The 26,864-nt window shown below is 33.6% G+C and overlaps 2 protein-coding genes and 1 non-coding gene across 5 annotated transcripts in view; 2 read left to right on the top strand and 1 right to left on the bottom strand.

Annotated features, from left to right (window-relative positions):
• The window catches only part of LOC128190701 (probable E3 ubiquitin-protein ligase HECTD4), a 39,420-nt gene extending 31,197 nt beyond the window's left edge, over positions 1 to 8,223 (bottom strand). For 2 of the 3 annotated variants that reach the window (XM_052862836.1, XM_052862838.1), the window contains exons 1-18: positions 7,446 to 8,223; positions 6,679 to 6,917; positions 6,027 to 6,138; positions 5,448 to 5,592; positions 5,174 to 5,341; positions 4,347 to 4,530; positions 3,794 to 3,967; positions 3,498 to 3,611; positions 3,030 to 3,170; positions 2,642 to 2,868; positions 2,458 to 2,525; positions 2,038 to 2,192; positions 1,703 to 1,808; positions 1,271 to 1,391; positions 880 to 993; positions 699 to 755; positions 362 to 583; positions 62 to 171 (exon numbers count right to left, since the gene is read on the bottom strand). In XM_052862836.1, coding sequence (XP_052718796.1) covers positions 62 to 171; positions 362 to 583; positions 699 to 755; positions 880 to 993; positions 1,271 to 1,391; positions 1,703 to 1,808; positions 2,038 to 2,192; positions 2,458 to 2,525; positions 2,642 to 2,868; positions 3,030 to 3,170; positions 3,498 to 3,611; positions 3,794 to 3,967; positions 4,347 to 4,530; positions 5,174 to 5,341; positions 5,448 to 5,592; positions 6,027 to 6,138; positions 6,679 to 6,917; positions 7,446 to 8,113 — 3,125 coding nt within the window. In that variant the 5' untranslated portion in view covers positions 8,114 to 8,223. The remainder of the gene's footprint in view (positions 1 to 61; positions 172 to 361; positions 584 to 698; positions 756 to 879; positions 994 to 1,270; positions 1,392 to 1,702; positions 1,809 to 2,037; positions 2,193 to 2,457; positions 2,526 to 2,641; positions 2,869 to 3,029; positions 3,171 to 3,497; positions 3,612 to 3,793; positions 3,968 to 4,346; positions 4,531 to 5,173; positions 5,342 to 5,447; positions 5,593 to 6,026; positions 6,139 to 6,678; positions 6,918 to 7,445) is intronic. The other variant, XM_052862837.1, reaches the window with a different exon arrangement.
• A 248-nt stretch (positions 8,224 to 8,471) lies between these two features.
• Positions 8,472 to 8,543, top strand: Trnae-cuc (transfer RNA glutamic acid (anticodon CUC)). Its single transcript has one exon. It is a non-coding gene; the product is annotated as a tRNA-Glu (tRNA).
• Positions 8,544 to 10,284: 1,741 nt separating this feature from the next.
• Positions 10,285 to 25,581, top strand: LOC128188370 (protein HIRA-like). Its single transcript, XM_052859375.1, has 27 exons — positions 10,285 to 10,423; positions 11,304 to 11,366; positions 11,686 to 11,796; positions 12,018 to 12,108; positions 12,254 to 12,339; positions 12,574 to 12,669; positions 12,922 to 13,004; positions 13,454 to 13,531; positions 13,790 to 13,957; positions 14,206 to 14,256; positions 14,507 to 14,563; positions 14,726 to 14,796; positions 15,376 to 15,481; positions 15,736 to 15,933; positions 16,480 to 16,571; positions 16,844 to 17,189; positions 17,674 to 17,819; positions 17,908 to 18,055; positions 18,343 to 18,438; positions 18,691 to 18,842; positions 19,164 to 19,325; positions 19,492 to 19,550; positions 20,941 to 21,043; positions 21,917 to 22,039; positions 22,396 to 22,559; positions 23,091 to 23,206; positions 23,576 to 25,581. Exons 1-27 carry the CDS (start codon positions 10,387 to 10,389, stop codon positions 23,690 to 23,692), a joined length of 3,120 nt encoding a protein of 1,039 aa, XP_052715335.1. The 5' UTR covers positions 10,285 to 10,386; the 3' UTR covers positions 23,693 to 25,581.
• The last annotated feature ends 1,283 nt before the right edge of the window (positions 25,582 to 26,864 follow it).

Here is a 26,864-nt window from a genome sequence, read left to right as displayed (position 1 = left end):
TTATAAAACCTTCTGTCTTGAATTGGATTCCTTGCACTGTGACTAATGAATGCATGCTTACTCATCAATATCCACTGTGGGGGCCATTAGCTCCATCACGTGTGTATCAGTGTCAGAATCTAGGTCATCCTGCATCACAGCCTCCACCTGACTCTTCAGGAGCAAGGCAGCCTAATATCATCAAATATAAAACATTTGGTCACGTTAATTATGAACACTTTTATAACTAAGGCTAATTTAAAATCATTTTAGTAATCTTCATTCTTGTTTATTTAAAATGAGTCATCTTCTACAGTCCATAAACATGTACATGTACGATAAATGGAAAGACTCAAATTCTTAGATTGATATTTGAAAATACCTGACTGGAAAGCACAACCAAATTCACAAGTTTTGGCATCAGTTCATCTGCCAAGGGGAGACAATGAAGATTCACATGGTTCATGGCCGTCAGGAGCACGGGGAGGAGGTGTCCCAGAATGGTTGACTTGGCGATACGCTCCAGTCCCTGAAGATGTCCCTCTCTCTCTTCTTTGAAATTATGGATGACATTGTTACAGGTTGCTAGCAGAACCTCCAATACCTGAAACAAATAAAATATTTTCCAAAATCAATCTAAAATTTGAATTAAAACAACCAAGAAATAAATTTGATTTTACATTGGAATTCAAATCAAAATTTTACACAGGAATACTGACCTCACAAGACCCGGAAAATACTCTTGATGCTAACTGGACAACTGACATTAATATTTCCTAATGAAAAAAAAAATACTCATGTTACATACATAATGACTTTAAAACCAAATTGCGTTGTACATGATTACACAGTATACAGAACTTAAAATAGAGACGAACATTTCATAAGTTAAAGTCTTACCTGGAGATATTTACTCCTTTCAGGTGAAGAATTTTCCTCCTGTTTAAACAAGACAGCTTCTCTTAACAGATGAGACTGCAGCGCCATCATGTATCGAAGGCAAGGGGAGGCAATCTATTTAAAAAGAATATTTGTGCATTAAAAAGTGTGTCAGAAAATCAAAAAGTAATAGTATATTAGTTTCTAAAATATGTGGCAGTTTGATTTAGTATATGTGATTATTCTTTGCTAATCAGTTGAAACTATCAGTATAATTATGGATCTTACAGTACATGAATAAATGCATATACTTAATTGACACTTTAGTAAATTCTTAATAAAACGTGTATTTACAGTATACATGTGTATGTGAACAGGGAGAGAACTGCTGTAGACCTGTGTGAGTACTTACGGGCAAGGAGGAGAGCATCTCCTCAAAGTTGTTCTTGTTCAGATTGGCAGCATCACTCAGAAGTTTACTGGATTCCTGGATAGTGATTTGTAAAATGTGGTTCACCAAACTGTCTGTTAATCTGTCAAAAAAAAACGATTTAAAGGTGCATTTTCCTACCAGAGAGGTAGTTTTAACATTATCATATAAACTTTCAATTTACATGAAATTTTCAAATAAATTAAATTTTTATAGGCTATTAAATTAATCTCAGAGCTTTTTAACCAGCCATTTAGGAATTAAAATTAGCATACATAACATGTATGAACTTGGTCTACAATATAACTTATCAGCTAAAGATACTGTTTTCATTAAAAATATTGGCAGATAATAGATATAATAAGAAATTATATTCTTGGGCATTTGATGACAAAAGACAATTGTGGTTTATACCTCAGGTATCTTGACTCTTCCTTTTCCACGGCCTGTGCTCTGAGTTTATCAGCAAAGTCCACCAGAATAAGGTCCCTCAACATCTGCAAGGCTTCATTGTTTCTCCCTAGTAGCAGACATTTTGTATATTTATATACTGTACATGGAAACGTTATTTCAAGTGCACTTTGAATAGCTTGTAAAAAGATTATTTAAAACTCAGAGGAAAAAGTTAATGAATCAATTTTGGTCTAAATATCTCTAGTGGTAATTCTTAGCTGTGATTTTAAATATTCAGTATAACATCCTTGTACATGGCTAGGCAGGTTCCCATATATCTGTTCTTTTGATCTTACCATCAAAGAGCAGAGTCTGAAGCAGCTGGCTTTTGTCTGTGTTTGAGGGGTACAGCACGGGTAACCCGACCATGATAACTTGACACGCCTCCTCCAGAATCTGGGTGTCCTTGAACTCTGTATTGCAGCTTGTCAGTAACTTCCACAGAAGTTCTCTGCAAGGATAAAAATAAAACAAATTTAATTCATGGCTTTGCATAATATTACATAATTTTCAAAATTTTAACATGACAATGTCTTATGGACATGAAAAAGGGAGTGTCAAAAAATGTTTGATCATCAATAACTGGATTGAGAATTAAATTAAAGAAAAGTTAAACTACATGTACGTAAATAAACTATTACAAATAATGTATGAAAGAAGGAAAATATATTCCCAAAGATGTACATGTACATCTTTGGGAATATTTTAAAACATACCTTGTTTCTTTCAGAATTTGAATTTCTGCTGGTCTCTCAAGTTTGAACAGGCTTATTTTCAGTAATAACTTGAAAGATGAAAAATAAACCAAATGAATAAATCTAAGAATATCTAATCCAATCCCCATCTCTCTCTCTCTCTCTCTCTCTCTCTCTCTCTCTCTCTCTCTCTCTCTCTCATTACCTGCATCACCACCAGGGTACAGATAATGGTCTGATCATCCTTGATTGACATGGCTTTCTGCAGGATGTCATAGATTCGTCTTAACTGAGCGATGTCCACAGAATGCTGCTGTACAATGCAGTTACCCAGGGGGCTATGTAGCAAGTCATTGTTAATTTGGTGGAGGCACATACTGCCCACATGCTGTAGGATACAGCGTACTGCTATGGAGGTTGGAACCATGTCCTCTATTAAAACAAAACAAAACACATATTAAAAATGCCTTATTTTGTTGTTATAAAAAATCAAAAAAGTTTTAAATGTTTTATTTGCCTTTCTTGGACAGAACTGTTTAAACATGTATATCATTTTTTTTTTAACTGAAAAAAAAACCCCAGTTTGAACTAACCTGGTGGTAGGATGACCTCATCTGTGACCTTTAACCTTCTGTGGATATGATGGGGAGACTGGTGACCTGGATTAAAGAACTGGTCCACCCAGTCGTTGCTACACATCCATATCATATTGTTCCTCACATCAAAACACACCCCTAATGAATGATACATACAGCATACAGGTACATCAGTCCAATCATTTCTTTCTCATTAAATTGTATCAATTTCATTTCCTTAAATTGACGCAAATGTTCATAATAATAATTCTAATCTATGCCAAGTTTGTTGACAGAAAATGTGGAAAATTGTAACTCATTCATTTCTGTAAGGTGGGGATTTCATAATACAATTAAATACTGAGGAATCTTCAATCATTCATTTTTTTAATTTGCTGAACAAATAATCATGATCACTGAGACTTTTTTATGCACCAGCTAAATGCACGTTTATACCACTGCCACAGCTGATGCCCTGGCACTTACCCAGTCCCTGTAGGGGGGCCCCTCTACCAAGGGCACAGGTAGGGGCATCACTTAGGTCCGATCTGGTGTTGAATTGTCCTGTCTCCACATTGAAACACATGTTACTGGCAAGTACTAAAATATAATATGATTTTCAATATTTCTGTACCTTGCATTAAAATCACAGACCTAGAGTGCAACTAATCATTATAGTCATGGATGTTTAAAAACATGAAATTCTTTTTTTTTTATCAACAGTAAAGGAAATATTAATACAGGTCGCAAACAATAAAGTTGAGATTTCTGATAAGTCTTACATCTGAGTCCAGATAGCGTGCCCCCAAACAGTGAACGTGTTGCGGAAGTGCTGGTGCTGGTCCCCGCCGGACTGGTTAGTATCACTAGCGTACTGCCATCACAGAACATGGGGCTCCTGATCAGGTTCTTCAGGGAAACAGAGCAGGAGGTACTGCCCACCGCTCCTGATGCTGCTAATGAGAGGACAAAATAATCTAGAATCCACTTAGAAGTAAATTATAACAGGTTTGCTTTGTATTAATTAGAGTATACAATTCTTCAAATTAACTTAAAGTCACAAATTTAACATTTTGAGTAGCTGCATATTCTTTTAAACTGTACTACTGGTAATACGGTGAAATCCTTCTTGAAATTGCTGCATATTCTATTACACTGTCGTATTATGGTTTATATCTTTATTCTAAATTGCTGTATATTCCATTGCATTGTACTACAGTTATACGTTTAAATTTTGCTAAACAACCAACTTGAAAACATGAAGCAGATTTTAATCATCACACATAGTCTTTAGGATGTGCTTGTTCCTACATGTACATGCATGTTGTCACTTACGCTCCTCTTTCTTGGTGGACAATGGATCCCCTCCCGTTAAAGCTACAAGTGTGGCTGCTGAGGTACTGCCCCGGAATGGACGGAGTTTGGACAGGAAGCTCTCGTTCAAGCTTTTAGCACCGGCGTCATCTTTCTTGATCAGTGTGATCTGTGGCTGTGTTGGGATTATAGCTCCCTTTTCTTCCTGCATATTTGAGAAAAAGAAACATATGGGACAATAGCATATCAGATTTGTATATTATGTCATTTAATAAATGCACTTTGTTTCCTCAGTCTACTACTTTTACCAATACATGTATTTAAATATAATGTTCAAGGTCAAGGTCAGAGAATTATAATCCACTTGAATTGTTCATGCCAATGTGTCTCTGTACATGAAATTTGATAAAATTTATCTCTTAACAGCTTCTCGGTAACAATAACTGAGCCAAACACAACATGAAGAATAGCAAATTCAAGGTCACAAGTAAAGGTCAAGGTCATAAATTATGAAACGGATCAATTTGTATCTTTAGGTATAATTTTGCAAAGATATCTAAAACTGTTTCGATGAAAATGAGCTAAAAACAAAGTTTGATGAAAGGTGAGACAGAATGACTAAGGCATGAGAAGACAAATATAACAAATAATTTATTTTCCTCTCCTATCACTACAGTTAGGAACATTATAGAAAGCAACCAAATCAATGAGTTACATGTGGGTACATGATGTGAATAAAGAATGATCATTATAATGTAATTAACGTCTTAATTAAAAAAAACTAACGTTAAACAACTCTTCCAACAAACATACAATTCACTGATAAGTCCCCCAAATATCACACTTACATCAATGTCAAACATCTCGAGGTATACAGGAATTCCTTTGGCACTTTTATCACCAGGAAGGATGGGCACCCAAATCCAAAAGAAGAAACGTCCATCCGAACAAAATCCAATCGTTGTTTGTGCCCCTTCATTTTTGAAACCATGAGGTGTAAGCAAGGTTTTAATTGGCTGAAACAAAAAAGGTCATTTTAAAGTTCTGATTGAAACATTTTGATTACAATTACATGTAATGTTGGAATGTAATGTTGTTGCTGAAATAGAGTTTAGTATTCACCTTTAGTGAGCTTGGGTCTATTATCTGACAAAAATTTGAGTTCTCAGCTTCATTATCAAATGCTGAGGGTCGGTAGATGAGAAGTTTATTTCCATATGCAACCTTTCCAGGGCCAAGTTCTAAGTTCCTGCTATAGACATAGCCTCTACAAATAAAACAGAAAATATGATTAAATTGACGGATAAAAAAAATAATGATAATTAGGATGTTCAGACATTTTTTTTTTACTTTTTCTTAAAATAGGAAGGAAAGTACAATAATTTCTCCTAGTACATAAATACAACAAATTCAATTTTCACCATTAAATATGCTTTTAAAAGCTCTCCTAAGAATACAAATAATATGACTCATTGCTGTGGAGAATATTGATCACATCTATGTAGCGTAGGCTGATGGTAAATAATTATGTGTTATAATGCCATGCATAAAGATGAACTGAGTTTCTTTTTCTGGCAGCAATCATTAAATACTTTCTCTACGTACTTTGACAACAAGCCAAAAGCTTGCTGAAACAAACAATAAAATTACATAATTTGCATTACACATTATTGCACCATAGCTAATATTGGAAATATTTACCTAAGAGTTCCATGAAGTCCTGATCCAATCTTGGCCAGATTCTTTCCCTGGGAGTTTGTGGTGTATAGAAATACCCCATCACATGCAAGGCTTCTGCCAATCTCAGATTCAACTTCAGTAAAATAATTTCAAACTTAAAAACATTCTCCATCCTAGTGTGGTCACTTAAAACAACAACTGATCTAACTTTAATTTGTCTTGATTAATTATCTACACTTTTGATAGTCATTTTAACTTTTATCATGAGTTTTAAGTACAATGGGTACAAAGTAGTCAGTTTATATGAAATGTATAATTTATTCATTCCAGCAACTTGGTGTTTATTGCAACTGTCCCAGAAGCCCCTGTACACGGACAACAACCTCACAGTTAGTGTAATAGAAGAAATTAACATATAGGAGTAATAATCATTCCTATTAGGAAGCTTATAAATGTAGGAGATGTCTTGTTACATATTATTATTTCATCAAATTTTATATCGATAGGAAAAATATCGCATGTTAGATTGCAGAATGCTCAACAGATTCTGATATATATATACATACATAGTAGCATTGTCAATTACATGCATTGACGTCAAAACAAAATATTACATATCAAATTTGTGGGTAAAGAATAAGAAGTCCCAGGTATTAGGTAAACGACCAACTACCTTGTTTTTCTTTATCTTTCTCACTGGCAGGGACTGCTACATTTTCTTTGTCGGGTGTACTCAGTAGATCTTCAAATCCCCAGCACAATATGTGCTTACTTCCCAATACAGCTGTTGGTTGCCCAGGCCCCCCTTCTGTCTCCAAGAGTTTCCCAAGAACATCACTTGTATGTAGGGACTCAAGGTTCGGAAGGTTTTGCAAAAGGTGGACAACATGAATAAGTGTTTTTAAGTGCCCCCTGAAAAACATAAGAAATCAGATTGTGCATATTAATGAATAAGAGCTAGAACTTATTTATAAAAACTGGTAATAACAAACTTGCAAATTCATCAAATGTCAACTTAGGGCTTTGTAAAAAAAAGTTTCAGAAGGAATCGATTGTTTGTATGGGATTAAACAGTTTAATTCCTGTTCATTAAATAATATGATATACATATGTCAAGCATGGGAACAAATGAATTCCAATGGAAACAAAACACTTCCTGTTCTATTATTATTCTTAAGTTTCCTTTTCACAATTTTTCACTGTTACAGCAGATAAAATGCTTATTATGAATACACAATCCCACAGTTCTGAAACCATATTTAAAATTTAATAGAATTAGATATAAAGAATTTTTTATATAACAAATCAAAACTGTTTGTCCCTGGCACTTTGCTACTTGTTAGTATGTTTCATTAAACCTTTTGATTGTTTTTGGGGGTGTTTTTTCTCATGTCATTCTTCATTCTGCAATCAAATATTTGCAAGAAATTTTCATGTTACCTTGCACAAGCTAATGCAACCAAAGCTGATGCAATATTTTCTCTTTGGTGCTGATCTTCTTCAACTTTTACATTTTCATCACTTGTGTTTTCTCCCAGCCAACTGCACAATAGATTTTCAAGTCCTCTTAAACAGTCTCCAGGTTCTTTGGATAAACTTAGCGGGGCACAATCCCTGAGACAATTTAGAAGAAGTTCTGAAGTAACACCACATAAACTGGAGTCTATACGGCTCTGAGATTGAAGCAAAGGTATAACTAAAAGTACACTTATCCTCGTAGAGAAAGATGCCTGCTCCGGTTCTTTGTATAATCCTTGTTTTTTCAATATGGCAAGAGTTTCTTCGCTGTTGTTCGCCTCTCTTTCATTTTGTTCATCAAGGACAACCTGTCTTTGAGCATTCCAATATCCCCTCAATGCATTCAAACGATATTCTAATAATTTGGTATATGCATTGTTCTGCGTCCCACAGACTGCAAGAAGTCGGTTACTGAGCTCTTTTGGGTTTTTCAGATCAAAGCTTATAACTTCGTTATCCACTTCATGAGAACTATTGACGTCTCGGGGAAGTTCCACCAAATCTGTCACTCTTATCAAACCATCATGCAAAAACAGTGTTTCCTCTGTGACAGACAACCATTGGCAGTTGTCTTGCAAACTCCCAGACATTGTTTTAACAATGTCTACGAGTGAAAATTCTCAAAACTGCATTGCCTGGAAATTACAAATTTCTAAATATATTCCTGTATTGACTTCTGCATGAAAATGAAAATACAATCTTATCTCTGTCACCAAAGCGCTTGTAATACTTCGTTTCAACAAACCTTTAGCATGTTTAGGGGTTCTCTTGTTATTTCAATGCGTAAAATGAGATTGTATGAAAAAAAAATGATAACATAATATTGTTCCCTAGTTTTCACTGAAAAAACCCAGAAATGTAATCGTTAAACTATCGATTTATTTCACAAAAAGTAGTAATCGATGACTTTAATGTTTATAAGAGTTTTTTGCATATGTAGTATCATATTCCCAGGTAGTCTAGTGGTTAGGATTCCGCGCTCTCACCGCGGCGGCCGGGGTTCGATTCCCCGTCTGGGAAGTTTTTTTTCTCCAGTCTTAACACTGTTTTGAGCGATACAAATGCTAAAGATGTATTTCTAAAGAGGGCTGGTGGTTAGGGGATATTTAAAGATTTTTTGGAGAGCTTTACATATAACAAATTTAAAAATAACAAAAAAACCCCCCAAAACCCTGAAAACAGAAGTTAGAATACATGGTATTATGGAATTTAATATTTTTGCAAAATGAATCATTTTCAAAAAAGAGCACTGTATGGTGGCATATTTCTGCCTCATAATTGCAAGTTATTTTTCTGTCAAATATGTCGACATGCAAAAAAAATATGTTGACATGCAAGATAGTTACATCAACATGCAACACAATCATGTTGACATACAAAAAAAAAATGTAATGGGAATAATTAAAAAATCTAGGGAAAAATAAAAAAAAAATCAAATGTTATGTAAGTCAACATGCAATTTAGTTATGTTGACATGGAAAATAAATATGTTGACATGCAACTTATTTATGTCGACATGCACCTTAGTTATGGTGACATACGACATTTTTAACATAAACTTTTTCGTATAATTATATCTTAATTTAATCCTGGTGAGTTCAATGTAAAGGGGTATTTAAAAACCAACTTCATTTATCAAAGAAAAATAAGAGGGTATTATATATATTCTTTACGCAAGTTTTAAGTGTTTTATTCAAGTGATCTTGTATGATTTATTGTCATTGATTTTGAAATTTTGCAATCATTTTTTTTCAGTATTGTCTCATTTTTTATTTAGTTGCAATATTTAAAAAAGCATAATGAAAAAAAAAAACACACGCTAAAAAGTTTAATAAGGTTTTTCTTTTCAAATGATATTTCAGTTTGTCTTGTGATATATCAAAGTTAGCAATATTTATTATTTTCTTGATTTAAATAACCCATGCTTTTATTAGTTTTGCTTCCAATAGGTAGAAAACAAATTATCCTTCATTTTGATAAATTGGTCGATTGATTTATTAATCAATCTGCTTTGCCCCTTCTTCTGAAGTTTCTTTCACTAATTTAATTAATATGTTCACTCATTTTAAATAAAGAGACTCAGAGAGAACGTATAGAACAATGAAACGCACCATTTTAAAAAATATACAGATCTTTTTTCGTTATTACGAGATCTTTTCTCATAATTACGAGATAATTAACTCGTGATAACGATCGAGATATTTTGTCGTTATTACGAGTTTTTTCTCTCGTAATAACGAGAAAATTAACTCGTAATTACGAGATCTTTTCTCGTAATTACGAGAACTCTTGTCGTTATTATGAGATACATATAATTTTTTGTGTGGCTCTATTCGTCTTTCGTACATTCGGGAATTTGTTCAGGTAACTTAATGTTACATTTTTCGACTGACTTCTTACGATAGTTTGTAAAAGGACTAAATCTATATAGAGGAGGGTTAAATATCATATTAAATTAAATGTAGTCTTACGTTGCATATTTTTATGTAGTATGATACTTCACTGAAGTACAACATCTGAACATAGACAATCACATTCAATGATTGAATATGTATTCAATCAATCTGATTAAATACAATCCTATCAAAACCCGTGGATTTTAAACGTACTTCAAAAGATGACACACTCTGGCGCCAGTTAAATGCAAAGCGTGCACAAAAGTAACTTTTTCAGAGAGGCGGTTTCCTACATAAAAATTCTGTCAGTTTGGGGAGTATTAAGAATCGGGTTCGATGTTCAATAAATTTTACGAGCAAGTATGGCGGGGGTTCGAAAAAAGAAATAAAATGTAAAATGTGAAGTAAAACATTGATCTGACTCATGAATATCAGTATTGGTCGTACTAGCAACATATCAGGACATCATGAGACTACTGAAACCTGCGTGGGTCACGCATGATGGTGAGTTTGTATTTGGGATGATCTTTCTTGAGCGCGAGTCTCCATGATATGCATCTGCGTTGCAGAGCAGGTGCATTGCATGTCATTGTTCAACAGTATATGGAAAAACATTAGTTATTGAAGCAGAATCTCTTTATCGCCTTGCCTTTTTTTCTAAGTAAGAGAATTAAAACGTGATTTTACTACACATTTTGTCTCTCTATTTATTATAATGTTGTACTATAGTCTGTCCCGAGATATTTATGCAGCACATTTGGACGATTTTTAATAAAAATACATATACCTGGGAAAAAAGTGCAATTGAAATCGGTGAAAGGGAAAATTTCCAAATTATCTTCATATTGACACATTTTTCACTTGAAAAAATTCCCAGGAAGGAAAACAGATTTCTTACGGAGATTTATGATGGGGAAAAAATAGGGAATGTTTACATCTTTTCTCCATTCGGAAGTCACTCGGAGTAATTTGCAGAATTTTTCAACGTTATCATCTGAGTTTGCTGCAATACAAAATCCCCATTGTCATCATGTTTTTTAGCCATATATTAAATCCTGATAGGCTAATGGGGGCGTTTTAACTGAGAAATCTTGGAAATTTTTCATACTTTTGAATGAACATCGTTTGAACCCTGAGGTATTTATCAATATCGAATAATTTAGCAAAATTGAATCGAGGATATCTTGGGACAGAGTATAGTTGTAGTATTGCAAATAAGTAAAAAATCTCAAATTTTTCTCTGTTGTTGTTTACAAACTTTAGGATTCTCGTATATAAATGCAGAATTAAAGTAAAACAGTATATATATATATTTAATTGTTAAATGTTTTGGTATGTTGAACTTTTTAAAAGAAAATATACATAAATTTGTTCTAATTTGTAGGTAAACCAATATTTTCCATTGACATTCATCCAGATGGTTCAAGATTTGCAACTGGGGGTCAAGGTAAATAAACAATTAGAAAAATTAGTGACTTACTTAATTATGGCGGTGTTTTGGACATACAGAATTAAAATAAATCACCTTTTATTTAAAAACCAATTTAAAAATATTATTCTTAGTTCTAGGTATACGTTTTGTTTTAATTCTGTTTTTCCACTATTATTACAACTTTTACCAAGTTTAATTGAGGATTTAATGAAGCTTTATGCATTGCTGCTGGTGAAAGATGGTGAAAATATACTGATATAGCAAGTGACAATTTTTTGTGATGTCATTGGTTGTTTTGTTTTTTTGGTAGATGTATAGAATATTTTAATTTCAGGTGATGATTCAGGAAAAGTTGTAATCTGGAATTTTGAGCCTGTCAGAGATGAAAAGGCAGAGAAAGATGAAAATGTTCCAAGGGTGCTTTGCCAAATGAATAATCACCTAGGTAAATGACAATATCACCTCCCAACTTCATTAAAATGAAACAATGGAATTTACTAGAACTAGTTATAACAACTATATGACTATTAAGAATAAAAAGCATTGTGCACTTCAACTTCCAAAAATGATTTTTATTTTAAAACTTCATATTATTGACTAACATGCTTATAGATAATTGAAAATAAATTCATATTGATGTACATGTATTTTCTACTCTTTTGGTAGCATGTGTGAATTGTGTGAGATGGTCTAACAATGGAAAATCCCTTGCATCGGGAGGAGATGACAAATTGATTATGATTTGGCAGACTTCTAGGTATTGCAGTTTAGATTATTTTAATTAACTCTGTATAAAAGTTAAAGAATGAAATTTTTAGTGTTGATATTTACTCTAAATTGTTATGTGGTTTGGATTCATCATTTAAATATGTGATGTAATCCTGGACTTGTCTTTTCCATAGAGCTGGTGTGGGGCCTTCCTTTGGCTCTGGCACACCCACTTATGAACAATGGAGACCAGCTGCAACTCTTAGGGGCCACACAGGGGGTAACTGTTTTCAATTTTACAAAATGCATGTTAAAATTCAGAAGCTAAAATTCAGTTTGTTGTATTGACAAATGTATTTGGAAAATCAAGAATAAATTTGCTATCATAGTTATTATACAATGATTTACTAAATAAAAGATACAAAATGCTTTCTTACTCCTCTTACCTCTTCCCAAATTTTATCTTCATGCCTTTAAACAGTATCATGATAATAGTTTTGTTTGACCTCTACAGATGTCCTTGACCTAGCGTGGTCACCCAATGACAGCTGGTTGGCCTCCTGTAGTATTGATAACTCCATCATTGTGTGGAATGCAGACAATTTCCCAGGTATTATAATATGTGAACATGAATATTCATAATTTGTATATCAGGTTTTGGATTACAATGATTTTTGGCTATACTGAACATCAATTAAGCAGATCTAAAGATTCATGACTTTTATGAATTATTACTGAGGTTTAAAAGGGCAACATTCCGAATAGGATATATCATATCTTGTAAATAAATGTGTAGTTTTCTGTATTTGAGAAAAAATGAATTTATTGATTAAAATAAGACCTATTTTCAAATTGTTTGTAGCTCAAGTTGTGGTTATTAAGGGCCATGATGGTTTGGTGAAAGGAGTAACATGGGACCCAGTGGGGAAATACTTAGCATCTCAGGTAAAATCTTAAAAAAGATCAGTTAAAAAGCTGAATTATATGGCTGTAAATAAGAAGTATACGACAATTCTGGACAATTCTGAGTCTGAAACACATATATTACATGTAGGTTATTCTTTATGGTGGGTATTAAGTTTTTGTCGAAAGAAAAAAAGGAAACATAGCATATATTGATGAATTACAATTTTGTCAATAGAGTTGTAGTTTTCATAATATAATGATTTTATAAAAAAGAATGACTTGCATGTAATTGTACAGTGTAGTTAATTGAATCATGCAGTAAACTGATGTAGTTGGATATGAGAACAGATGTAAACTGATGTAGTTGGATATGAGAACAGATGTAAACTGTTGTAGTTGGATATGAGAACAGATGTAAACTGATGTAGTTGGATATGAATACAGATGTAAACTGTTGTAGTTTGATATGATTTCTGCGCATGTTTCAGTCAGATGACAAGAGTCTGAGAGTGTGGAGGACAAGGGACTGGAAAGAAGAAGCTAAGGTCACTGAACCATTTAATGAGGTAATTATAGATCTGATGAAATATCATTCATGCTCTATGCCCTGAGTAGACTATCAGGGCCTATAATGATGAAATCTTTGAAGGAACTCATCTATCAGATTATATCAAACTACGTTGAAGCAAATCAGTCATTCCTGTTTTTCATTGTTGTTTTTCTTAATATGCTATTTCTGTATAATTATGTAAATGTCTAGATATTTAACTTTCTTCAATATTTACAAATTTCAAAGTTGATAGAATTTCTGTCTTATTATATAGTGTGGAGGAACCACCCATGTTCTGCGTTGCCATTGGTCACCAGACGGTGCTTATATAGTATCAGCCCACGCAATGAACAACTCAGGACCCACTGCCCAGATTATAGAAAGGGAAGGTTTCAAAACCTCTCTAGATTTTGTTGGTCACAGAAAAGCAATTACAGTTGTGGTAAGTGGATTTCAATTTATGTTTTAAACGTCACCTCACGATTTTATAGTTGATTTTCTGAATAATTTCAATAGATATCAAAATATTTAATCTACTAAAGCAGAAAAAATAACCAAAAGATTCAGAATGAATTTATGTCCATAGATAAATAAAGTTATGAGATAAATTGATATTAAGTAATGAAAGGTTTTTAGTAATACATATAAATCAACCAGAGAGTAATTCTTATACATATATATTTTTTCCAGAGGTTTAACCCAAACATATTTTCAAAGAAGATGAAAAAGGGTATTGAACAGGTAAAGTATTAAATGTGTATACAGAACATTGAAAACTCATTAGTAGGATGAATGGGATATTTTTGATTTAATGCATTTCAAATTGTTTCAGGCAGACATATTTGATTGATATAAATGACTAAATTGTTAAATAGATTCCATAATATGTGCAGGATTTTCTTGGGAAAAGAAACTGAATTGTTTTTTGGTGATTTTAATTAACATTATTTTTAATGAATTCTTTAATTGAATTCACTGGTTTGTTTTGTAGTCACAACAGTACACTTGCTGTGCCATCGGAAGCAAAGATCGCTCCCTCTCTGTTTGGGTAAGGGCGTCTGTTTATTTTTTCTCTGCTGATACAGTGTACTTGTCAATTTAAAAATTCGGATTTATTATTTTCAATTACTTCCTCTTTGAAAACAACTTAAAGTGATGTCTTACATTTATTTAATCTTAAAGTTGAGTGTAGAATTTCTCAAATTTTCAGCTGACTGCTTTAAAAAGACCCCTGGTGGTAACCCATGACCTTTTTGAAAATACCATACTGGATATTAGCTGGTTTGTATTCAATGATTATACAATGATGCAAGTGTTATTTGTGCATCAGTACAAGTACATGTATTATGCAAAAGATTTAGTTTTTCTAGCCGTAGAATTCAACACTTCTAAGACATTATTTTGCTAATTTGATACCATGGTTCATTATTGTCTGGGTTTTTTTTTTAAAGAAAAAGGGAATAATCAGTTTTTCTTCAATTATCTTGTTTTCCCCAATAGTGTTTCCACTGCCCAAATTTTACTTTGTAATTTTTAATGTAACTTAGCAAGGTGATTTCTATCAGTACAACTATGAAGACAAAAAAACCAAAAACAAAACAAGAAAAGTAAAGTATACTGTGGAATCATTAGATTTCGTGGTGGCTCAATTTTCGTGGAATTTGTGGGTACCTCTCATCCATGAATTTACATCGTCCACGAATCAATAAATTAGGGTAATAAAGTCATATTTACTTTGTAGGATTTAGAGAATACTCGAAATTACGTCCCAACGAACCTGTAAAATTTAAGCAATGCACAAAAATTGGCCCCCACGAAATTTAATGATTCCACAGTATTGGATGGTTATTTTCATTTTAGGAGTAAGTCTGGCCTGGAACTGATGGCGTGTTCTAGTGATGGCACTGTAGCTTATATAGAATTCAACAAGGATGAAATAGGAGACCCAATGGCCCAGAATGATGTAGTGAGTAGATTCTCCAAAGATGGATGTTACTTGTACTTGGAAGTTTCATTCTACCAGTTTTGTTAATACAATCTCCTGCATGGATATAAAAGTTATAAATTTTAATGGTCATCACACAAGTCATAGAATAAGTATGGACATGTTCTTTTTCTGAGGCTATAAAAAAGTACACAGCAACAAAGTAACTAAAATGTGGTACAAATTAATTCCTGAATATCCAAACAGGTGTAAATTCATGTTTTTATGTTAATCAGGAGTTGTTTTTGGAGAAGATCTACGGAAAATGTATGACCAAAAATAAATCTTCCACAAACGGCACCCAGATCATCGAGTCAGCGGCCCTACTGAAACTACAGCAACAGAAACGTGAGGAACTGCAGAAAAGAATGACCGAGTCTGACGACAAGTGTAACCTTAGTCGGATGTCAGACAGCTTAGGGAGTCCATTCAAGGTGGGTGGAAGACATTTCAGACAAGAGAACATAAAGTTTATATCATCAGGCCAAAAAAAAATAATGTTTCGTTTCTTGGGCACTGTCACATCAAGTTTAATAACGCAGCAGAGATTAATTTGATTTGTTGTATTGTAAAGGTTAATAACTCAATTTTCAATTTTAAGTTTAAATGTTGAAATTCACCATAAAATAATATATCTGCCTGCTGAGTTACATGTTTTCAAAATTGTTACTTGGTTACATTTGGGATGTATGTGATTTAATTCATTTAAGTCACAAGAGCAAGGACCATTAAAATGATGCTGATGTTAAACTAATAAGTAATTCTGAATTATACAAGTGACAATTGGGTTTTCCAATATTTCTTTCTGATGATGATATCTAGTAAGGGTATTTTTGAATGGGGATGGATTTGGATTAGAGAGGGTGCTATTTTGTATATTGAATTTCATTGAAGAGAAATGATATGAAAATATCTAAATTTCTATTACATGGACTATATGTCTTCATAGTGACTATTTATTTCTTTTTTCCCAAATGTAGCCCACAGACAAACAAATAGAAACAAAAACAGCTGATGGTCGTAGAAGGATCACACCTATTTTCTTGGCCCCACAGCTGGATGTTAATGTTGGGTAGGTAAAATGTTCTTGTTCTTGAGATTCAAAAGACATACCTGTACATGTATCAGTTGGCTATGTATTCTATCTAGCATTTTTGATGCATAGCCTCTAGTTTAAAAGTCATACATATAATATGTATTTGAATATATTCTGTTAATTAAGAATGTGTTAAATCAAATTTACTCTTTCTTGGAAAAATCAATCTCACCAAATATCATATACGCTTTGATAGAATGTACTTTCATGTTCCTGTACAATTTGATTTATTGGTCTTTTGAAAACAGAGAGGCTCCACTCCCATTTAAAAGCCAAGGCATCAATTTCACCACCACCAAAGCGTCCAGTAAAATTGTTGTGGAAAAGCAGGACATTGTAACCTCGAAGATGGTCTCGCCATCCTCTCGATCCAATATGTCCAGCTCCAACTTGTCAAACCAGGCATTCCCCTCTGTGGGTGGGGAAGGGACCCCCAAGTCCTCTCAAGCTCCTCAAGCTGGTGGGGATGTCACCCCAAAATCAAACCAGGGTGCTGCCCCAACAACGCCAGGTGTGGAGAAAATGGACGCTAGTCCCACTGCAGAAAATGATCCACCATCAACGCCAAACAAAGTCATCAATGTTTCCATTCAAGTAAGTGACTTTGGATTAAAGCAGGGGGAAGTGACTTGAATGACTTTCTAGGTTTCAATGATTCTGAATTTTAATTCATAATTAATTTTTTGATCAGTATTTTAAAAAATGATTTCATAGATAAATAGAAGACTGATTACTGTGCAATCATTAAAATTCGTGGGGGCCAATTTTCATGGATTGCTTCAATTTTACAGGTTCGTTGGGACATAATTTTGTGTATTCTCGGATACTTACAAAAGGAAATATGACTTTGCAGTCCTAATTTATTTATTCGTGGAGGATGTTAATTTGTGGGTGAGCGGTGCCCATGAATTCCACGAAAATTGAGCCACCATGAAATCTAATGATTCCACAGTATAGAAGTACAATGTACATGTACATGTGTATTAATCAAAACTATAATTTTTATTCATGTAAGGTACATGTAACTCAACAGAACAAGAAATCGATGCCTTATTGATTTTTTTAATATAAATTTTAGCCAATGACAGCACTACAATCAAAACCAAAAGTTAAGCACCATTCCTCAGAAAAGAAATCCTCAGAAAAGTCAGAGGTCAAGGACAAATCCATTGACAAGGACAAAGAGCCTGATGTCAAGGACAAATTGAAAACTCCATCTGATAAGTAGGCATCTTTGAAAAAAAAAACATACATCATACATATAGAGTTTATTCATTTACTCTTTTGAAAAAAAAAATTATTTTAATTTCAGAGGTGAAAAAGAAAAGTCAAAGGATCACAAAATGTCAACAGGTCTGAAACGTAAACACCATGGTGAAAAGAAAGAGGAGAGAAGAGGGCGACCTCGTAAAATTGATAAAGAGCGATCTCTGATGTCAACCCCTGTTACCCATGTACACGTATGTACCAAAAAACTTTGTAAATGTTTGGTATGGAGAAGGTTTTTTTTTTTTTAATAAATCTGTATGTCAAAATGGTTTTGTACATTACATTGTGTATAAACTTTTATAGTAAAGAAAAAGAGGATAAATCAATTCAGCCAACTGTACAAAATATTTTTATGCACATGTTTGTACAACCTTAGTATTCCTGTACATAATCTTGCTATTAAAGATCCAAGATACATGTCCTTTAAAGTTTAAATTCTATAGATTTTGTCTCTATTCCTTCATCCCATGTTTTACAGCACCCTCCTCCCCTAGTTGTGGACGGCCACTATAAGGCAGCTGAGCCTGAGCTGGAGTTACACGTGCCCTCTACGCAGAAATCATTCACAAAAACGGTGAGTGAAAATCTTACATGTACATGTATGAATCTCATAGCCATCAGAGTAAATGGAGTCTGCAATCTGAGAATTTATGTACATGTATCTCTTTATGAAAATGTAAAAGTTGTCCTAAGTGAAGGGGGCTGACACACACACCCTCTTTTTCGCTCTCTCGCTTTTCTCGTGTGCTCTCATTTCAGTTGTATTCAACTTTAAGATAATTGTTTTCATATACTTTTTTTATACAATTAATGTATGCATTAACAGGTAGGAGGAAAAGATAGCTCTTTGTCAGTGGAGGTAGAAAACAACATCAGCATGGGAGTTCACACTCTGAACAAGATGAGGTGTGTTCAGGAAGGACTGGTTCTTTGGGAACAGGTCCTGAACACCCCTATTCTGACAGTGGCAGGATCCAGGTAAGCTCTACAGGTCTTGGAAATACTAAGTATTGATAATAAAAGATATAAATGCTTCAATGTATAAAGATAACTATTAAATATTGATTTTTTCCCGATTTTTTTTTTTAAATAAAAAAAATTAATCATAAATTTTCAGATAACCGATCCTTTTCCTGTTTTCCAAGAGTTTAGAAGTTCAAATATGATACATGAATAACATACTTAGAAAAAAAAAATACATGTAAAATGTGCCTTAAATTTGAATGCAATGCCTGTTGTCCCTTTAAAGTGCTATTGAACCGATATATTGCATTGAATGTTTTTCGTTTTCCTTGCCAGGAATGTAGTGTGTGCCGCCTGTGAGGATGGATCGCTAAACATGTTTTCCGTCACAGGTTCGCGTGTATTCCCCAGTATTATGTTAGACTCCAGGGTTTCCAAGCTCCACATCAAGGCCTTCCTTGTAATGGTCATCACGCAGAGAGCATTTCTCTATATCTGGTAATGTACACTTACTGTACATGTATTTGGAATACCTGTATACATTAATCTGTACATGAATGTATATGGATTTAGTACATGTATTAAGCAATTTATTTACTGCTACAATTTTTATTGTTGCCTTCATGTTAAAGTCGTGTTTTAACTTTTCAATGTTGTATTGCAGGAATGTGCAGCATCAATCAGTGGTTATAAGAAAAGAGTCGTTGAAAACAATCATATCAGGTAACAAATACTTTTACAGCTAAAGTCTGTCTTGAAATGTATTCCTGGATCACAGATTTTTGTGTCAGACTGTTTTTCAAGACTCCTAAATATTTTGTAATCTATGTGTGTTTTATTAAAGGAAGTGAACATGAAAAAATTAATTGTTGCTTAATTTATTTTAAAAGCCTTTTGAAACTTAAAAATGAGGTCTGTAACCTTTTTGTTTATTTCTATCAAGAGATTTTATCAATTTAACACTCTCAGTGAAAGGTTTATGGAGGTATTCCATTATTCCCCAGCATGCATCTGTTCTCTGACGTAGATAAGCCACATTGCTGCTGGTGACTGGGTCAATGTTGGAACTAGGCCAGTGTTTATGTTCAGAGTTGATAAAAGTTACAAGAAAAAATATGCCTTGATGTGAAGAAAAATGTTGTGTACTGTCATGAGAAGACAAGGATTTAGTACATTTCTATAAATGAACCTCAGATAACTATATATGATTTGTGCAAAAAATGAATAAAGATAAATTAATTTGTGAAATATGAGACCATCGCATTCCAGATGTTTGTACGGAGATGTGGCAGTCAGTGTTTACATAAATAAAATGCTGTTTTTAGATTTCAATTTAAATTAATATAAACATGTAATTTCATTTTCTTTGTGGGGTTTCTTACCGTTACTTTTTATTTAAATGCCCTGGAAAATTTTCTGATTTGTTTTTATCTTAATTCTTGATGATATATGCACGCCGGTTCTGTTTATGCTGTCAGAAGAATAACAGGACTAAGACACTTTTTAAAAGTCAGGATGCTGTGCAATGCACCTTGTGTGCTCATTTATGTAGCACACATAATGTTTAAACTCATAAACAAGAAATTCCCGAGTGCAAGAAAAAATAGGTCACAATAACACTGATCCCTGGACATTCCATTCTAGTTACATGTCACATTAACTGCTGGTGGGAATGCATCATTCTGAGATCCAAAATCTTCCTCCATAAACACTGTTTAAAAATCACAACTCTTTACATCCATTGCAAGTTTCAATTCACATTTTGATGATGGCATTTTATCTCTGTAACTAAACGTGTGTAAAAATGCAATTTGTCTCACTGGCGTCAGCATCAGTGCTGCCCTCTCTTAGATGCTTAGAGATAACCCAGCAGGGAGGTAATGAATCAAACAATATGGCAGCGCTCATGGATTGCAAGAATTAGTTATTCTAAGTGGCATATCTTCTTACTGAGGAAAGTTCTGTCTAAACGGTTTTCAGATATCATTATACACATCAAACAGACAAATTTGAGCCCTTGATAATTTTTTCATGTTCACTTCCTTTAACTAGTTATTTCTAAAGACTGCCAAGCTGCCTTAGTAACTTTTACTGGTATATTTGTTTCTGGCAGGGAGTGATGATCTTCAGAAGTCTATGTTGACAGAGGAAGGAATACCTATTATCACAGTTCACAACAAAAAGTCCTACACATTCTCCAAGGAAATGGGCACATGGTAAGTTCTTTGATTTACCTGTTATTGGATCTGTTACAGGCTTCTCTTAACTCTATTTGGTATGTTCTTGTATTTGTTATCCCTGAGAGTCAGAAAAGCCACAATGAGCTTGGAATAAAAGGGGGTTTACATGTATATTAAAAAAATGTAGAAGTCTGTAGAAGAAATGAGGGTAATTTTTTATAGAGAAAAAGGCCCTTGCTCTTGTGTGGGGATGTAATGAAGTGATTTTTGGCTAGGCTTTTCTGAATGCAAAGTCCTGTATATTGGCATGCAAATTGCAACTGTTCTTAAATGACATAATGTAACAGTGAACAAAAAACCAAACAGTGTCAAAGTAAAAGCTTCTGTTATACAAAATAGTTTCACAGAGATCCATGTTTTGTCAAATCTGTTGGTTTTTTTTTTTTTTGCTTGCGAATTAATTTAGTGAAGATTTTTTTGTTTTCTTATTTATGACATGTTTTAAAAAAGATAATGCATTTTTGGCACATATAGATGTATGCGTGAAATTCCATGAACTAATTTACAAAGCATTGGTATTCAGTTTCACATCGAAGAAATTGGGGACTGATTTTATGATGCTTGTTTTAAAATTCAGTGCACTGTTGGTTTTTTTTACAAGACAGATATTTTTGTTAATACATGTAGCCACTTACAAAATTTAGTCACTTTCTGACTCTTTGCCAGCATTAAAAGCATGAGAGAGAGAGAGAGAGAGAGAGAGAAAGAGAGAAAGAGAGAGAGAGAGATTGTCAGTCTTTACTTTACAATATACTTAATCATTCAAAAGAGCCCTGCTTTCAGTACTGCGAGTTAATGCAGTTTTTCGTTAACATTAGAGGATAAGTAAGTTCCTTCTTCAATTTACAGGATGCTGCTCCATAACAAGGGAGATGCCCTTCAGCAGTGCTCAGACCACCACAGCTGTGCCCCACCTAGAGACTCCACCAAGATCCAGGGACCACTCTCCTCTCTACAGACGTCACACGAAAGGTTCCACAGCTGTATTCTTGTCTTTCTTTTTCTAAAGATTGAAATGAAAGGAAATTTTTCATGAGGATGATACTGAAGCACATTAGATAAATTGGATGTACATTATTTTAATTGAATAAGTTGTGCATAATTTCTGGCCCATGATCAGACTTGGATTCATGATGAATCTCAGAAACTTGGAGATGACCCCCTTAAAATGTTTGATTTTTTAAAGGGATAATTGAATAATTGAAATGAAATAGTAGCATAGCAAGTTCAGATGTTGAATATACATGTTTGTATGAGTGCACCAACATTGCAGAATAATTTACTTTGCACTTCAATTTATTTGGGATTCCATTGAAATTCTGTTTCAGACTTGGTATGCAGGCCAGCAGAATTTTCAGTGCTGGGCAATCACTACAACAGAGTTCTACCCTCAGCCATATTGAGTCTCAGCTGGCAGCATGCCTTTTGCTCAAGTCTGCTCCGGAATACAAGTTCTGGCTGCAGACGTACACAAGATATCTGTCTCAGGAAGGTCAGTGTCCAATGAATATATCAGGTCACACACACTGTAAACACGCTTATTGCATACTGCCAGGGATCAATAATTTGGATTTGCTATAGATGTAATTTGTCATACATTTAAAGATCTGAGGAAATAAAACTGATTTTATTGTCAGCATGAATTCATTATAATCATGTTTGCTGTAGTCATGGTGTACCAGTATTTTATGTACATGTACATGTGACAAACCTTGTTATTACAATAGAATAGATAACTATCTATCTATACAAAGATTATATCTACAGCCATACAACTGCTAACTATCTTGAATTAGGTACTAAAGGTAGTGCAATTATGTTATGATCTTCTCTTTTATGCCAGCCCTTTAAAAAATCACTGAGTTGGACCAAACCATTTGTAAGCCAGCCATAAGTGTTCAATATATATTTAATACATGTAATATGTAAACATGAGAATTTTAGATCATCCATTTATTTTCCTTGTCTCTGTCTCTCCCTCTATCTTTTTCATTGTGTAATACATGTGACTTTCTGTCGACAGGATTAGAGTCGGAGTCGCGACACATTTTCGAGTCTAAACTGCGAGATGTCTGTGACGACCTGTTGGGGCCGGTTTACAAGACAAAGGGCAAGTCCTCCTGGGACCCACTCATACTGGTAATCTTTCAGATTCTTTACCATGTGTTTTTCCATTCTTTATTGTATGGTTAAAGTACATGTAAGTTGTATCAAATGAAAAGGTATCACCTAATATTGTTGGGAAATCTCTACAGAATTCTTAATGTCCTCCATTTGTCTAGAAGATTTATGCATTATTGTTTTATTTAATTTAATAATAATTTTTATTTATTTTAATTTTTATGCATTATTTATTAAGTATTACATGTAAAAATGAATTGGAGACTGAAGATAGCTAATAATTTATATGTTTTTGAATTTGACAAAATCAGATTAAGAATTGCAAGTATATGAAAGAATAAACATGGACTGGAACTGAAATAATGGAATATTTCTTTTTGCAAATAGGGCATGGATAAAAGAAGTCTACTTCATGAGATTTTACCTAGCATTGGTTCCAATTTAAAACTTCAAAGAATGTTCACCGAATACCACGATCAACTGGAATCCATTGAAGACAGGTGAACTGGAAAATGTTCAGTGACCATTGGAGAACTATATGAAAGCATTCCATGTTTAATATGGAGCTCTTGGAAAATATTCCAGTCATAGGATTGAAGGAACAAGTTTTAAAATGGCAAGCTTGTTGTGTCTTTATGATATACAATCAATATTTTTATGTCACAAATTCATTCACAATCATGTTAATAAGTGCAGCTGAAAAAAAATAAAGAAATGATGTACTTGAATAGAAAATGATCCATTTTAGATCATGTGTAAAATTGTTGTCAAATAGATAAGACAAATTCTTGGTTGAAGAGATTGAATCAGTAAGATGAGTAAAACTATTCATGTTGACAGCACAATTGTATTGTTATAGCTAAAAAAAATTACTTACTGCAAAAGTGCTAGATTTTTAATTGATTTGATACAAATTTCTCATAGTTAGAACCGTTTTAACAAGAGTTTGGACTTTCGATGGGATGTTTTTATCTAGTTTGCTCATCAAAACAAGCTGTCAAACATCGACCACCTTTCTTCTAATTCACAAGGAGAAGCTCATTAATATTCATAAACTGTCAAAACCTTTGCTCTGCTGTGTGAAACTGATGCTGTTTCAGCAAAATATACATCCCTAGATGAAATCAGACGAGAGTCATTGCGTGTAATGTATGCATATCTGTTAGCCAATGGCTGGACAGATAACTATTAGAAGACACCGTCTTCATCAAATCGGAGTTAATCACGTACTGCCCAAAGTCCAAGCTCTTGTTAAAATGGTTCTACATGACTTAGTGCCAATGATGTTAGTGCTTACATACCGGGTATATAAAGTACATGTATATTATGATAATCACCAATTCTTGTCTCCCCAAACAATTTGGATTTTTAAATGATTTTTAGAGTAATGATTTTGGGCAAGACATTGACCCTTTGTTTATTATGTGAATGCAGCTACTATTCTAACTACCAGGCAGCATGCTATTAATTTCAAGAGTGAGAAAAGAAAATACATTACATGTATATGAAATATATTTATATTGATAAGGGAAAGTTTTGCAAAATTATATGGTAAACTATGTTAAACTTTTACAATTAATTGTAGAATAATTCTATTTTTTTTTAAACACTGTAGTACAATTTATGTACATTTATCTGTGTAAAACATGTAGCAAGAAAGTATAGAAGAGAAATAATCAAAACTTTTTAGCGATTTAAAAACAGGATTAGCAAAATGTGTGCTCTAGTATTTCAGGACACGGAGCTTTTCAAACAGGTATATCCATGACGTGCTTCAGGACAAGCTATTTTAAAGCAGAAGTTAGTAATGGAGTAAAACTGTTGAAAATATCTTGACAAAGCATTCCAGCATTGGTTAAATATTTAAGATATACAGTAAAACACGGTTATAGCAAACACGCTTATATTGAATTGAGCGAAGGGATTTTCATTCACCGCAACTTTATTTCATGTTGTAAACTAGACAAATATAACGAATTATGCTTATAATGAAGCAAAATCACCATTCCCTGGCACTTCGTTATAAATGTGTTTTACTGTATTCAGTAGACAAATGAAAAATGCACCTTTATACTTATGATGTAATGTGCAAGAAAAGATGCATATATAGATCTGGCAGGGAATAATACTTTATGCAAATATTGGTAACTTATATTAGTGAGAATGAAAGTTGAATTTTATGTTGCTTTGTAGACACAAAACCATTTACATGTACAAGGACATGTACATCAAACCTTGAGATTTTCATTGCGTATGTCATTAAATGACGAGATGTCACAGTTAATCATGTTATTGAAGTCTGTGTAAAACAGAAATAGTTCTTGAAATTTCAGGCTTTTCAGCCATTTTGTATATTACATAATATTAAAACATGATGCTGCATTGAAATGAAACTTATTATTCATGATCATTATTGATGCATAACAAAAAGCAGAGAATTTCAATTGTGACTGAAATATAATGATTACATGAGATGACAGGATCTCCCAGAAAGATTACCACATTTTGGTGGATTTTATGCTGGATGTTGATGAAATATTTCTAATTTACTAGATGTGTATTGTAGGACCGCAATTGTCATTCATATTGATGGTATCCATATCTTGGGAATTTTTCAAGAACATTTAAACTTCGTAGGAATGCAAGGGGAATTAACTGATGAATGAGCTTCTGTCTTTTTGGAAAGACATGTACATGTAGGTAATTTTATTCTCATTTCTGACCAGAATAACTTTATATGTAATACATGTAGTTGAATACTACCCATTTTCCTTTTGTCGGCATGTTTCCTTGAATGGAAGGGCTTTTCCCTGAATATACATGGAGCAGTATAATCTACAGTGTGTAGCCTCCTGTAGAGATACTGAATTTTTATCTTTTGACAATCATAATTAGTTAGAATAGTTAGAGATCAGTCTGTCTATCATCCGATTTCATTTTCTACCCTATCCCTCCCCCGGCAAAATGTGGCCTATAAAACTTCAATACATTGCTAGTTGACAGAGGGTGTACAGTGATCTTGAATTGATTTTCTTCATCAAAAGACAAGGTTAAAAACCTCTCAGTGTTATGCCCTTCTCTCTCCATTGTCACTTTGGTTAAGTTGGGTTTACCATTTGTGTAGTGCCTGTGGCTAGAAGATTTATGGTGACTTTGAATCAATTTTATACATCAAATGCCAGAAATCTTTTGCGTTTCTTCTTTGAAATACAGTGTACCTTACATCCTAATGTCCTTTGCTAAAACAGTCTGGAGTCTCGACGATATCTAGCGTGTCATTAAAGTATTTAGAACTACTTGTACATAGTCAACTCATAACTGGAAATTGTTGAGATGATGACCATCTCAAAGGGCTTTGCTTATATAATTGACATTAGGATGAAAACATTGCAAAGGATTTTGTTTTGATCTTAACATATTACTTTTATATATAAGGAGAAGGTATTCCGGTCTGGATAAAATCTTATTTCAAGGTCATTGAAATTACATACAGGCATTCTTTTGGTTTAATCTATGGGAAAGAATTTGTGGTCAAAACTGGATTTCAAATAGATTTGCTTTGACCCTCGCATTTGACCTAGAAAGGTGGTTCAGAGTCACTGCATACCCTTTACCCAAAAGCTTTATGCAAAAATGGGATAATTCAGGCTTCCGCTCGAAATTTCACAGGAACTAA

The sequence above is a fragment of the Crassostrea angulata genome, chromosome 6 (genome assembly GCF_025612915.1).
Source record: "Crassostrea angulata isolate pt1a10 chromosome 6, ASM2561291v2, whole genome shotgun sequence".
Lineage (NCBI taxonomy): Eukaryota > Metazoa > Mollusca > Bivalvia > Ostreida > Ostreidae > Magallana > Magallana angulata.
This window is presented reverse-complemented; position numbering and strand designations above follow the sequence as displayed.